The sequence below is a fragment of the Thamnophis elegans genome, chromosome 1, assembly GCF_009769535.1.
Source record: "Thamnophis elegans isolate rThaEle1 chromosome 1, rThaEle1.pri, whole genome shotgun sequence".
In the NCBI taxonomy this organism is placed as follows: domain Eukaryota; kingdom Metazoa; phylum Chordata; class Lepidosauria; order Squamata; family Colubridae; genus Thamnophis; species Thamnophis elegans.
The window spans coordinates 130,939,123-130,953,285 of NC_045541.1; the positions used below are offsets into that span (position 1 = coordinate 130,939,123).

The 14,163-nt window shown below is 39.5% G+C and overlaps 1 protein-coding gene across 1 annotated transcript in view; it reads right to left on the reverse strand.

The window, feature by feature from the left end:
• Positions 1-14,163, reverse strand: part of LTBP2 (latent transforming growth factor beta binding protein 2) — a 110,864-nt gene that overhangs the window by 11,160 nt on the left and 85,541 nt on the right. Inside the window, exons 22-30 of the mRNA XM_032238283.1 lie at positions 11,643-11,768; positions 10,351-10,473; positions 9,265-9,396; positions 7,773-7,898; positions 6,082-6,225; positions 3,332-3,523; positions 1,607-1,690; positions 963-1,091; positions 573-713 (exon numbers count right to left, since the gene is read on the reverse strand). Coding sequence (XP_032094174.1) covers positions 573-713; positions 963-1,091; positions 1,607-1,690; positions 3,332-3,523; positions 6,082-6,225; positions 7,773-7,898; positions 9,265-9,396; positions 10,351-10,473; positions 11,643-11,768 — 1,197 coding nt within the window. The remainder of the gene's footprint in view (positions 1-572; positions 714-962; positions 1,092-1,606; positions 1,691-3,331; positions 3,524-6,081; positions 6,226-7,772; positions 7,899-9,264; positions 9,397-10,350; positions 10,474-11,642; positions 11,769-14,163) is intronic.

The following is a 14,163-nucleotide window of genomic DNA, read 5'->3' on the forward strand; positions in this document are numbered from 1 at the left end:
GATCACATCTTAATTTACTATTTTTTACATAGGAAACTGTGTGTGCTTTCCGTTCATCTAATGACAATTCAAAGTTACGTGACATTGAAAAAAGTGACTTAAGACCAGTTTTCACACGTATGACCATAGTAGCATCCTCATGGTCATGTGATCAAAATTCAGACACTTGACAATTGACTCATATTTATGTCCCACAGTCATGTGATCCCCTTTGGTGACCTTCTGACAAGCAAAGTCAATGTGGAAGCCAGATTCAGTTAACAACAGTTTGACTAATTCAACAACTATGGTGATTCACTTAATGACTCTGGCAAGAAAGGTCATAAAATGGGGGCAAATTCACTTAACAAATGTTTCACTTAGCAACAGAAATTTGGGGCTCAGTTGTGGTCGTATGTCAAGGGCTACCTGTACTACAACTGCCACACTTATATTTTATAATGTGTTCTGACCTTATCTCTATTTGATTTTGCCATCTTAAACTCAAGAACAAAACTTACATTCACAGGATTCTATCAGAACCCTTCTATGTTTATAGAGACCAGTTTATATACTATCCAGAGGAATCTCACCTGCAGTGTTGGAAACGTTGACACAGCGATTGTGGATTACATCCAGAACCAGGGGAAGGCTACAGAAGCAGTGATAAGAGCCAGCTGTGTTCAGACATTTGCCATTTGCACAGATCTCTTCATTTTCACATTCATCAAGATCTACGATCACAGCAGAGAATTCACTCAAGGAGATGTTTTAAAAAGAGTTCTTTCACTCTCACACATAGAACACCTTTAGATATAGAACACTCAAAGGCTGTTTCCCCATTAATAGTTGATATTTTGGATGGCCTCTTGCTCACCCTGGGCCATGTTTTTCAGTAAATGTATCATTCCCTACAAATGTCACAGAATGCCTTTTTACAAAAGATGCCAAGCAGGTCAAACAAGCAGGGAGAGGATTCTCACCAACACATGCAAACTGACTGGAGTGATAGAAATATCCAACGTGGCAGAAGCAGGTGTATCCAGGAACTGTGTTCACACAATGTCCATTACGACAGACTTCAAAGCCAAACATTTCACATTCATTGGCATCTATGGGGGAGGAAAATGAACCTCAATAAGAGGGAAGAAAGGAGGAGGCAGGGAGGGAGGAAGGAAGGAAGGGATTTCTAGAACACTCTTCACACTAAAATCTCTGGTGGAAAACTTTTCTATTTGTAGCAAAGCCCTGGCTATTGAAGTCAATTATGGATATAAAAAGAAATGCAAACATACAGAAAAGCCCACTGATTTACATCAAAATGAACACTGTGAAGTGAGCTGGATTTACTGCTGGATCACTGGCAGTTCTCTGAAGTTTTTACAAGGGTAGAAAAGTCATAATTCAACACGAGAATTGTTTGTTGTGTTATAATAAATGCTTATATAGTGCATAATGATAGACCTCAGAGCCAAACATTTCACATTTGGTGGCATCTATGGGGGGGGAAATCTGATTATGGATATTAACACTTGAATAAATAATTTTTTTCTTCTAAAATATAAGCCATCCCTCCGATTCGGTTTGAGCTTGAAATGGCTGTTGGATTTGTTAGAATTAGAAGTACCTGTATAAGATGTCTGTCCAAAAATCAGTGTTCCTTCTACAGGAATATAGCCCTTCCCACTGGGGCAAATATCAATATATTCCACTGTCAAAAAAATTAACAAAGAAGAATTATAATTAAATGAAATGCTGAAGAAGGGAAAAATATAAGAAGCATATTATATAACTGAGATACTACTGATCATGATACCCCTAAGATCAATGGTGCTGTTTAGCATAACCTTGACTTTTCTGGTAAATAGGGGCCAAGGGAACACTTGTGAGGTGCCGACAGGAATATTGTAGGCATCAATCAAATACAATCACTCAGATTCATTCAGAATCTGAATCTGACTGCATAGGTCTTACGGCACTGCCTGAGGCATTACTTGAAGAGTCTGAATCTATTAGCCCTATGAACTGTCCAACATCCTTGGAGCTGTGTGGGTGACCTCCTGTACCTTAGATCCCTGTCCATCTTGGTTGATTAAAGTCTCCCAGGAAATAATATGAAGAACATAAACAGATTCCTGCTGGATCAGACCCCTGGCCCATCGAGTCCATCAGTTTGTTTTCATGTAGCCAAGCAACTGGACAAAAAGGCCATTAATCCCTAGCAGATGGACTTCAGAGCAGTTGTATCATGTTCAATAACCATTGATCCTCATGACTTCCATGAACTTGATCCAACCTTTTTTCTTTTTTGAAGCCAGCCAAGCTGGTAACCAGCACTACATCTTGTGGTCGTCAATTCCAAAGTTGAATTACCCATTAAAAAAAATTTTTTTTAGGTTGTCTTGATACTTCCAGGATTCAATTTCACTGAATGACCTCTGTTTATAATATTTCAGAAAGGGGAACTCCTTGTTCATTTTATCCACACCATACATCATTTTTTATACTTCAATCATGCTCCCTATTATACAACTCCTTTCTAGATTAAAAAGCCCCAAATGTTGCAATGTTTCCTGATAGGGGAGCTGCTCCAGACCTTTGATTACCTTAGTTGTCCTCCTCTGATCCTTCTCTAATCCTATGATATCCTTTTTTAGGTGTAACTGCACACAAGATTCTAGAAGTGGCGACACCATTGGATCTATATAAGGGCATTAAGATTTTGGGATCTCTGTACTATTTCTTATGTAGTTGGGTCCATGAAACATCCATGTTTTTTAAAGAGATTATTATCTCTCATATCCTTAAGAGGCTATGACTTGAGTCAATAGATCTGGACAATTTTTACTTAGTTTCCAATCTTTCCATCTTGGATAAGTTTGTAAAGAAAATGGTCAGTGTACAGCTCTAGAGGACCCTGAAAGAAGCAGATTATGTACTCTAGTCACTCAATATTCAGGCCTGACTTGGGCAGCTTTATAGCTATACACACGCATATACAACCATATACATACTGTCTATACATACATATACCAAAACACATGAGAGCTGGTTTGGTGCAGTAGTTAAGGCAACAAACTAGAAATTAGAAATTGCAAAGTATAATCCTGGACACAAAGCTAGCTGGGTGTTGTTTTCTCAGCCTTAGGAATGAAGAAATGGCAAATCACTTCTGAAAAACCTCACCAAGAAAACAGCCAGGAGTTGTCCAGGCAGTCTTTGAGAATCAGACACGAATGAACAAAAAAAAAACCAAACATACACATACATATACCTTCAGAGCAAAGAAGCATTTAGGAAGTTCCTTTTCTGTTGTTTCTATGTTTATTACATAAACAATAATGCAATATACCTGAGCCAATGACTGGGCACAGATATGTTTCACAATTATCTCCCCAGGCTGCTCCTTCTGTGCAACAGCATTCCTCTTTTGTGGTGTTATTGGCTAAGACACTGTCACACAATGGGACATCACTGATGTGATAATAGCACTCCTTCCGCTCTGCATTATCTGGATGTAAAGATACAGGCCTTCCAGGTTCCCCTGAGATGAGATTAAAACATATAATATATGTGACAGAGTCACATTGATAATATTCTGTTCGAGAAACAGGCGCACACATCTGGAAATTATTTGATGAAAGCAATCTATCAGAGCAAAGCATCCTCTAGATCAGTGGTCCCCAACCCCCGGTCCGCGGACCGGTGCCGGGCCGTGGAGTACCTGGCACCGGGCCGCGCAGCGGCCGGGGGCCATGATCGCTCTTTTAAATCCGCTCCTCTTAAATGCATTTCTCTCCCCCCCCTTTGGTCCCATCCTCGGCTCTCTCTCCCTCCCTCCCTCGCCGTCTCCTCCCTTCTCTCTCCCCCCCTCCCGCACCGATCCATCGCCAGGGAAAGAGAGTGAGAGAGTGAGAGAGGAGAGAGAGGGAGAGAGGGAGGGAGTCAAGAAAACTGTTCCGGCCGCCGCTGAAATGACTTTTGCGCTTGGATCTGCTTTTTCAAACCTCCCCCAATCATCATCGCCACCCTCTTCCTCCTCCTTCACCACCACCGTTTGTTCCGCTAAAGCTCCTAAAGCTCTCTCCTCGGCTTTTCCTGCTTTCTCCCTGTCACCCAGATGCATGCTGTGGTTCGCGAGTGCGGCTCGGTTTTATGTGTCCGCTTCTCTCCCTTTCTCTCCACACACACCCCACCTCCATTTAATTATTTTTTTTAAAAGAAAGAAAACCGTAGTTCTGCCAATTGCAAAAAAAAAAAAGTGTGTGTGCGTGCATATCTGCCGGCGGGTGTGTGTTTGTGTGGTGTGTGTGTGTGTATGCGCGCGCGGAGAGAGACTGGTTGGAAAGGAAGGACAGGACTGGCGGTGTGTGTTTCTGCAGCCCCTCCGGTGGAGGCTGCACTAGCCATCAGATCTAGTGTTTTTTTTTCCCCTCTCCTTTTTCCGGCAGGTCGTTTTAATCCTTGCTAATTACTTTCTGTTCTTCGCTTGCCAGCTTCCTTCCCACCCTCCTTCCTCCTCCTCCCCCCCCCTGCCGGGTGCGCCTCCCCGCTTTTACTCCCAAACAGTTATATATTTATATATATATTTATTTTCTCTCTCTCCACGGCATTCGCGCGCGCGCGCTCTGTTCTTTGCCCGCCGAATGTGGTGGGGAGGGGGAGGGCAGGCAGAAAGGTTGGTCCGGGTTGAGGGTTCAGGATGGTCTTTGAGGAACATAAGTCTGTCCGGGTGGGGCGGGGCATATTAAAGCACTTTATATTTATGTAATTGTATTTTATTTTGTAAGGCATGTTTAAATACAATAAAATAAAAGTTGTTTAATCAAAACAATCTGATATATAAACAATCAATGTGTCGTCGCGAACAACGCCCCCTCCTACCCCTGCGCGCGCTCAGCGGGCCACGGTAAAATTATCAAAGGCTGACTGGTCCGCGGCGATAAAAAGGTTGGGGACCACTGCTCTAGATCCATGATGGTGAACCTATGGCACACATGCCAGAGATGGCATGCAGAGCCCTCTCAGTGGACATGCATGCCATTGCCAGTTGTTCTTCTGGTTTCCAGTGCATGCCAGCTGGTCTTTGCATGTGCTGGAGCACGGAAACCCAAAGACCCCAGTCAGCTGGTCTTCAGGTTTCCAGTGTTCTGGCATGTTTTGGGAACTCAGTGCCAAAAAGATTTGGCATAACTGCTCTAGACTTTATTACATTATTCATTTTAACAATGTAGAGTATATTTCACAAACTCCAAATATTTAATTGGAAGTTTACTTGCATTTGTCTTTCAAAATGCAAATATAATACAATTCAGCATTGTCTGCATTATATTCTCCATCTGTAAATAAAAATTCTCTCCAAATTACAAATGATTGCTTAAGGTGGGAAAGTTAGCCTCCCACTGACTCCCACAAGACACATTTCAAAGAGCCTATATTTTGTATTACTTTAAAACTGTCCTTAATGGCTGTGTGTGCTTGAATGCTTTCATTAAAGCATGCTTTTTTAAAGAGTTGCAACCAATATTGTCAGTAAAGCCCCATTTTACCAAATAGTTAACTCTACTTTCCCAAAATATTACATGGAGCTGGACATCATGTTACTAATGCCAATTAGTAGGGATTACGAAAATCTCATATTAAGACCATTTATTTGAAGACCACATTTCGGAGCCGAAGGAAAATCACTCAAATGCAACCTCTATGTCATTATTAATTTATATGTTAACTGTTTAGTGTTTCCAAATCTTGCTTTCATAAATGGGATTTCGTATTTTAAAAAATAGCTATTTTCCCCCTCTGGACCAAAAAGTGATTGCTTAGATATCCACATGAGATTATATTTAATAGGTTAGCTATATGTATAAGAAATTCAGTTTATGATCAATCTATGATATTGGAATATGTTAAGAATTTAGACTATGCTTTCTACGCACTGATAATGTTACCTAGTTTGTAAATGAAATGTCTATCAGAAAATCACCAAGGTCAGAGAATATCATGGAGCCCACCATTCTTTCTTTTACCCAGACCAATAAGAAGAACTTGCAAGAATTGCGTCTCCAATTTCCATTTTCAGGATATTGTTCACTAAACCCTTACCTAGGCCTGATCGGAGGCGACATTCCCCAGTTTCTGTGTCATACTCTTCATGGTCACTTGGACACAGGCACAAGAAGGCTCCTTCTACGTTTTCACAAAGTGCAGTCCCACACACTGCAATCATCAGCTCACATTCATTCACATCTGCAAGAATCATAATACAGTTTATCAATATGCCTGCTAAATTCAATGGTTTTTGGAGTCATCATCTCTGTTTCTCATCTAAGGCAGTGTTTTTCAACCACTGTGCCGTGGCACACTAGTGTGCCGTGACATAGTGTAAGGTGTGCCGTGAGAAGAATACCCGCCGGGTGTTTTTGCCTCGGGACATCTCTGTGTCCCGAAAGTTGCTTTCGGGACACAGGGATGCCTCTATTAAGTCCCTGCGGCTCCGCGTTTACTTTAAAAACGTGGGGACCGCCGGGAGGTAGTGCACGCAGGGACGTCACTGACGTCCCATGCGTGCGCCCATAGCAACAATTGCGGAGGACCGGAGCAGCGAGGAGAACGCGCGCTGTCAACTTGGTAAGTGAATTGCTTTATATATAGTCAATATAGCAATAGCAATAGCAATAGCAGTAGACTTATATACCGCTTCATAGGGCTTTCAGCCCTCTCTAAGCGGTTTACAGAGAGTCAGCATATTGCCCCCAACAATCTGGGTCCTCATTTTACCCACCTCGGAAGGATGGAAGGCTGAGTCAACCCTGAGCCGGTGAGATTTGAACCGCTGAACTGCTGATCTAGCAGTAGCCTGCAGTGCTGCATTTAACCACTGCGCCACCTTGGCTCTATATAGGCACAGAGTTAAATTTTTTTAACATTTTCTAATGGTGGTGTGCCTCGTGATTTTTTTCATGAAAAAAGTGTGCCTTTGCACAAAAAAGGTTGAAAAACACTGATCTAAGGAGTTAATTTCTGCATTCGGCAAAGTTGCAACTTATATTTCTGACATCTCATAATGCCTGTTTTCTAAAACTTAGAGCTATGTCAGCAACATGTGTTTCCTATATCATGGGATACAACTAATAATTCTGGTGGCTAGGTTGTTAGTACAGAAATATGATCCATAGGAATAAAACAGATGAAAAAATAGCTTAAGTATTAGATATATGAACAGAAAGAAATTATAGGACAGCCAAATATTTAAAGACTGTCAATAAATGATGGCCCATTTTTGTTTTCTATGTCTGAAGAAATAGAACCTAAACAAATGAATTCAAAATGTTAAAGAAGGAACCAAGAAAGCATTAGGAAGACCTATTTTGCTGAGATATCTGGCAATCAGAAAGTGATGGATTCTTATTTGACAAAAACCTTTAAATAGAAGATCTGTGACTTTCTATCAAAGTTGTACTTGCTGATTTCTTGCAATAACAAAGGTTTAGATTTGATGATTTCCAGCTCATCAGAGATAGATTTAAAGAAAGATTCATCTGGGCATTGCATTTTTTCAGTTCTATCCTTACAGTATAAAGCTTCATTCACAAAGAACTTGAGAATTGGGAAGTTGGAATTTCAAATACAATTAAACACACACACACACACACACACACACACACACACACAAACCCCAATGTTATCTTTAAGGGGTTTTTCTCAAGATCATAACCTTGATTAATAAGTTGGAAAGGTGCCTGCATTTTGGATAAGGAGGCAGTGTGGATCTATGAAGACTGAAAGACTCTTACCAATGCAATCATGGCTTGAAGGGGAATTTGTATAGCCACGGTCACACAAGCAATGGAATGACCCAACAGTGTTGTCACAGAAACCATGGCTTCCACACAGGGTCTCATTGGCACATTCATCAATATCTGCATAACAGATAGATCAACAAATCAGTACACAGTCAAATTTTATTTTGTTTCTTCATTTCAGACACATGCTAGCAAGATGACTCATAATGATATTGTTAATTCATATCAAGAGACCGCAAAAATGTGACTGTCATTAATTCATTTTAACATAACTTCAGTATTATCAGAGTGACAATTCAGCGAAAAAGAAACTGTGGAGAATTAAGGAACTGAAAGAGGAAGCATTTAGTTATCAGGTGCTAAACTTTGTGCTCTGTGTATACAGAGAGAAATAACAAGAGCAATGTTTCACGTCAATGTGCAATGTTACACGTCAATCAATGTGCATTGATTACTCTTCTGGTTTTGCAATCTAGCCATTCTTCTGCAGGGCTTTATTTAAGATTCAACCTATATTAACAGAAATAATATTAATATAGTTATTGTTGATAGATGTATTTATCCTTGGGAGAAACGCATAGTCTTGGATTTAAATTATTGCAATCTTTCTCCCCTTTCTTGATGATACCAGGTCCTGAAACAAATACTTTAGAACTTAGTCTTGCAGAAATATAGGAGTAATATTCTCATTATTATAATGGAATTTATAATACACCTTTCACTTAATGTATCAGTATACTTTCTATGTCACATAAATAAATATTCTCATTGTCCCAAAAATTTTGTCATCCATAGTTTTACAGGAGAGGTTTAATAATATTCCACTCTGAGCTTGTTTTTGCCTTTAGTTGGACTGGGAAGTTAAGACAATATCTCAAGTTCTGCTATGCTACTTTTTTATATTGGTCTGCAGAAACATCTAGGAAGGTTACCAGATTTTAACTGATTGTGATTGCCGTAAGTTCAATACTGAAAAACATTTATGAATTGTTTTACTGCTTCAGATGTAGCTCATTCCCACTTTATTACCTACTTGTGCTAATATCCTATTTTGCTTTTATTTGATTGTGTTATACTGGTATTTTAATCTTTGATTGTAGGCTGTATATTTAGCATATATGGAACTGAGAATAACGCAGGGGTGGAAGTATTTACACTGTCTCCTCCCATATGAATTAGCAGCAATAAGCAGGAAAAATGTGTCCATTTCCACCAAGCTGCTTTTCATTCTGGGTACTTTCATGCCTACTTCATCTATGGGAGATACACCTGTTTAATAAACTGTCTAAGTGGAACAACAAAGCAATATCCATTTTGTTAAAAATAGAGACAATCCCCAAACATTTGAGACTACAGCCAGATAGTCTTTTTATCTCTATAATGTAAAAATGTTTCTCCTTCTTTATAAAATGAAATTCTTCTCTACAGAGAGTCTTCCTTGACTTTTACATCCCCCCCCCCGAGTTTTCTCAACAGCACCTACCAATGCAGTCACCAAATGGTGTGCGATGGAAGCCGGGAGGACATCCCATAATGCAGTGGAATGAACCCAAGGTATTCTGGCATTGCCATATGCCACAAGCAGTAGCCCCAAATTCTTCACATTCATCCACATCTGTCATCCATGGGAAAGCATTTTCAAAAGAAGGTATCAGAAGGACAAAATTTAATAAAAGACTTGGCAACAGTAAATTGTAGGGAAAAGGGGAAACATGAAACATGTCTCAAAGACAAGAAGAACCTGGAAAAAAATGCACAAGCCCTGATGGCTAACACACTTAACATTCAAGTATCCTTAAGTAACAATGGGCAACTCTGATGTTTGTGGTCCCAGAGCAACATTGATTGTGCTACTAAAATTGATTAAGTTTTTTTGCATTTGGGGGAGTACAATAAAAAATAAAACGTGGATACAGTGCCCACGAGACCAGTATACCCACCCAGTGTGATAATCTTACATCAGTAGCAATGGCCCCCTATAGGAGCTAGAGTCCATTAAAAAAAGGCTGCTTTGTTACCAAAGCACAATCCTGACCACCACCTCCACCACCCTAAATTGCCTGCCTCTGTAGAATAAGTATTGTAATACCAAAGTTTGGCTGAACAAAAACAATAAATAATGAAATAAAATGAACTAAATAAATGATATCATTTCAGGGGTGATAGGCATTCTTAAAAGAACTGCTCTGCAGGACTAGTAATAAAAAAAAACCTTTTATTAGAAGATGGGGGGCAGCTATATAGTATGAAGTTACCCCACCTGCACATGTGAATTGAGACCCAATGAACTGCCTGAAGCTGTTATTTTCATTAAGAAGAAATCTTGCATTGATATAATGCAAAGAACCCCTCTCATGCCAATATCAGCTTCAGGGGAGCAGCATTTTCCAGGACCTCAGCATGAAAACAAACTTCCACACCCCCACCAATCACGATCAGCACCATGCCAGCAGCTAACATTTGTGTGGTTTTTTAAAATGTAGATATAAAATACAAAAATGCCTCCCAAAAATTTGCTTAGCTTGAGTCTGATCTATAATCTTTTTTTCCTTCAGAGGTCAGCTCTTACCTACACAGTCATCTGTTTCCTGAGAATGCTGGAAGCCAGTTTGACATAAGCAGCTGTAGGAGCCTTCTGTATTGATGCACCGACCATGCAAACACCGGGAGTAATCAGCACATTCATCCACATCTGCCAAATACAATACAACATATAAGCATAGGGAAAGAAGCCAGACTTTAATGTAAAATAGTATTGAAATGGAACAGCAGAAAGCTAAAATAGGAAAGGTTGAGAATATGTAATGGAGGAATTTGTCTGAGCTGATTCAAATGAATCTGAGCCTAATTTGGAATGGACTAAATTAGCTAATTTGAATTCAGGCTCCCTGGTTTTCCTAAATTTGAATTGCAAATGGAAACAGAATGGGAAAAACCTTATAGCAAGCAGTGGAATAAATTCATAATAGGGAATCATATATACTATCCTTGTTTTCCCTAGTATCTTATACTGTCATTATAGCATCATTCAACCCATTTTGAAGTATGCTGAACCCATCCACATTGCTGTTATTTTGACATAACAGTGACTGGATGAGTCTTGAAGATGTCATAGGTTATTAGAAAAATATTAAAATATTATTTTTTAAATATTAAGTTAGCAAGTGAAAATTACATTTCCCATAGTTTACAAAGAAAGCTTAGCTTGTCTGTGGCAAAAATGAAATCTAAATTGAGAACTTTCCAGAATTTATAAGCCCTGTATTCAACATTGTACCTTGCTTTAGAAATTTTTAGAAATATGGACATGCAAAAGCAGGGACAGAGAGCAGGGTCTGCAGTATCCTGGATTTGTTGAAAGTAATTATTAATATCCTATGACTATCAGTAAGTGTTGTATCTTATGATTCTTGCTTAATATATCTTATTTTTTCTTTATGTACACTGAGAGCATATGCACCAAAGACAAATTCCTTGTGTGTCAAATCACACTTGGTCAATAAAAAATCTATTCTATTCTAATTCAGAGCATAACTGGATGCATATATACTTTTCAGAACCTCTCTTAATCAAATACATCTTTTTCTTAGATGACAGTGTGAGTCCTGGAAAAGTCATAGTGACATGAATTCTAATATGCATTCTGAATCATCTTTCCCCCCTCAAATGCTGGGTTGCTGCAGTCTTAAGAGAAAATATAGGGTGGTTGATGTTGAATGGGAAAGCATCTTTTAAGGACCTGGGATCACCCTGAAAAGAAATTGGGGAAGGGAGGAAACCTTCCTTGATTTCTTTCTTTAGCAAGATATGTCCAAGAGAGAAAGGACAGACAAAAGATCACTATAGTTTCTAAGATCTCACCCTGACAGCTGACTCCACCAGCAGCATTTGAGAAGCCAGGAGCACAAATGCAGAAATAAGATCCATGACTGTTTAGGCATTCACCATTGGGACTGCAGATGCCACTGTCCAGACACTCATTCTGATCTATAAGTGGTAAGGATAGTAAAGATAGTTACAAGGAATTCAGTCTGAAAAGCTGCTACAAATTATTCTAATTTAACATTATCACCTACTTAACAAAGTATCTTTTCATTCAGAACAAGATTGTCTTATAAATCTTACATTACTCATATCTAAATTATTGATGTGGGATGGATTAAACAGTAAGAGAAGCTGACATTCAAATGAAATCAAATGAAAATACCTTTCTGAGAGTCTCTTTCAGAAATCTATTGTTGGAGAGAGCTCAAAATACACATACATATCCTGAGACCTAGCAAGTAGTCACTTAAATCAAGAAACAGGGTCCAGCAGCCATATAATTTAATGTAATATGAAAACTGAATCTGTAGTATTTTCCGGCAAAAATCCATGCCTGTTTTTCTCCTTACTTTTTAATTCTGGCAGCCTAATTTAAATGGGTAGGTGGAAATCCATATGCTGATGTTTAACAAGGTGTCAGAACTTCTTGCCAATATATTTAAAAACAGAAAAACATTAACTAAGAAACCCTGGGGTATCATTTGCCTACTCCAATTTAAACATATTAACTGAATTCCAAAAATCATGGGAGAGTAAGAATCAATTAGCTTCAAGTTGCAGACCAAGTAAGGTAATGCTCACTATCAAATGCACAGTATCTGATTCAGTATTCTTTTATTCTATTACATTCAAATATGAAAAAAATAAGAAATACAAATATATTAGTCATACATTATTGTTTATACTACCTTTCTATAAAATACAAGTAGTTATCAATAGTAATTGCAACTTTAATCGATTTGATATAGTTTACAATATCAAAGAATTAAGAAGAACATAGGACAAAGGCAGCACCCAAATGACAAGATAACAAGAAGAAACCAAATATTGACATGAGAAAAAAGAAACAAGAAGTGGGAAAGGAAAGCAGAAGTTAATATTTAGTTCCAGTTCTTCAATTGCTTGTCAAAAGCATGTGAAAGTAACTAGAATAATCCAGAGTCAACATTGTTCAACCATCCCATGGGCAATGCCTACTCTGGCAGATTCTCCTCTTCCTTTTTGAACAGTCCCATGCAATTTTTTTTCTAAACACTAATGAGGCTGATTTGAACAAAAGCCACATGAAATTTCCAAAATGTCTGCCTCCCCCCGCTCTTGGTTTATGCTAGCTCTGACAATGACTAAATGAATGAAGAATGGGCAAATTCATCGAGATGTGTTACACTGGGCTTACCTTCCAGTGATGTGTTACACTGGGCTTACCTTCCAGCCTCACTGCTCTCATCATGAAAAGAAAAAAAATGCAAAAGGGAAAAGACAAGTGCTGAGGTGAGGCTAGATGGCTGCTGCCTCACCGTGAATGACTGCCTAACTATTTAAAAAATTGCATGCCTCATCTAGTCTGACTTTTTAGGCGTTTTATAATTGCTCGAGTAAAGTTAAGCGAGGTTTAAAAGCCTAAAAAGTCCTGAGGTAGGTGAGGCACGCAGTTCTCCTGCCTCATAGTAGAGGGCGCTCATTCTTCCTGTGACTCAACGCTACCCCTCTTCCCTTTTTCTTCCCTTCTCGCTTGTAATACAGTGACAATAAAGGGCGAGCGCAGAGATGTACCTTCATCTCTTCATTGATTTCCCTTTTTACAGGATGAACCAGCTTCCTGCTTCTTTTATTTTCTGGAGGTCTGACTTCTTTCTCCATTTCTGCCATTTTTTATTTTATTTTATTTTTTGTTTGTTGTGTGTGTGTGTGGTGCACACACGTGTGAGTATGTATCTGGTGGAGATGAAATGGCTGCTGTATTATTTGGAAAAAAGCTTTCGGGGGAAGGTTGTGTAGAGGAAGGGAGGGAGGACAGGGGTGGCTTTTAGCGCTGATTTGTTTCCCTCTCTTTTCTCTCTCTCTCATTCTCTCCCTTCAGCTCTCTTTCATTTCTCTCTATCTCTCTCTCTTTCTCCCCTTTTCTCTTTCATCTCTTCCTTGCGCATGCAAGTAAAATACTTTTTTGGGCTGGGATCACGGCGGGGGGGACAGCCACTCCTTACTGAGAAGTGAATATCTGCTGCACTGCGGAGAAGAGTCACACTGTGCAGGAGACTCCCCAGCGTTAGACTTAGGTCAGCAAGAGCCACGGTCCCCTTCATGTTGGCTCAGGAAGGAGGGGAATGACCTTAGTTTAGCGCTAAGGAGTCTCCTGCACAGCGTGCAGCCAGGTATTCACTTCTCCGCAGCGCAGCGCAGCCAGGTATTCACTTCTCAGCAAGGAGTGGCTGTCCTCATCGCCGTGATCCTGGCCCAGAAAAGTATTTTGCTTGCACGCACAAGGAAGAGATGAAAAGAAAAGGGGAAAGAGAGAGAGGGAGAGTGCAATGAAAGAGAGCTGGAAGGAGAGAATGGG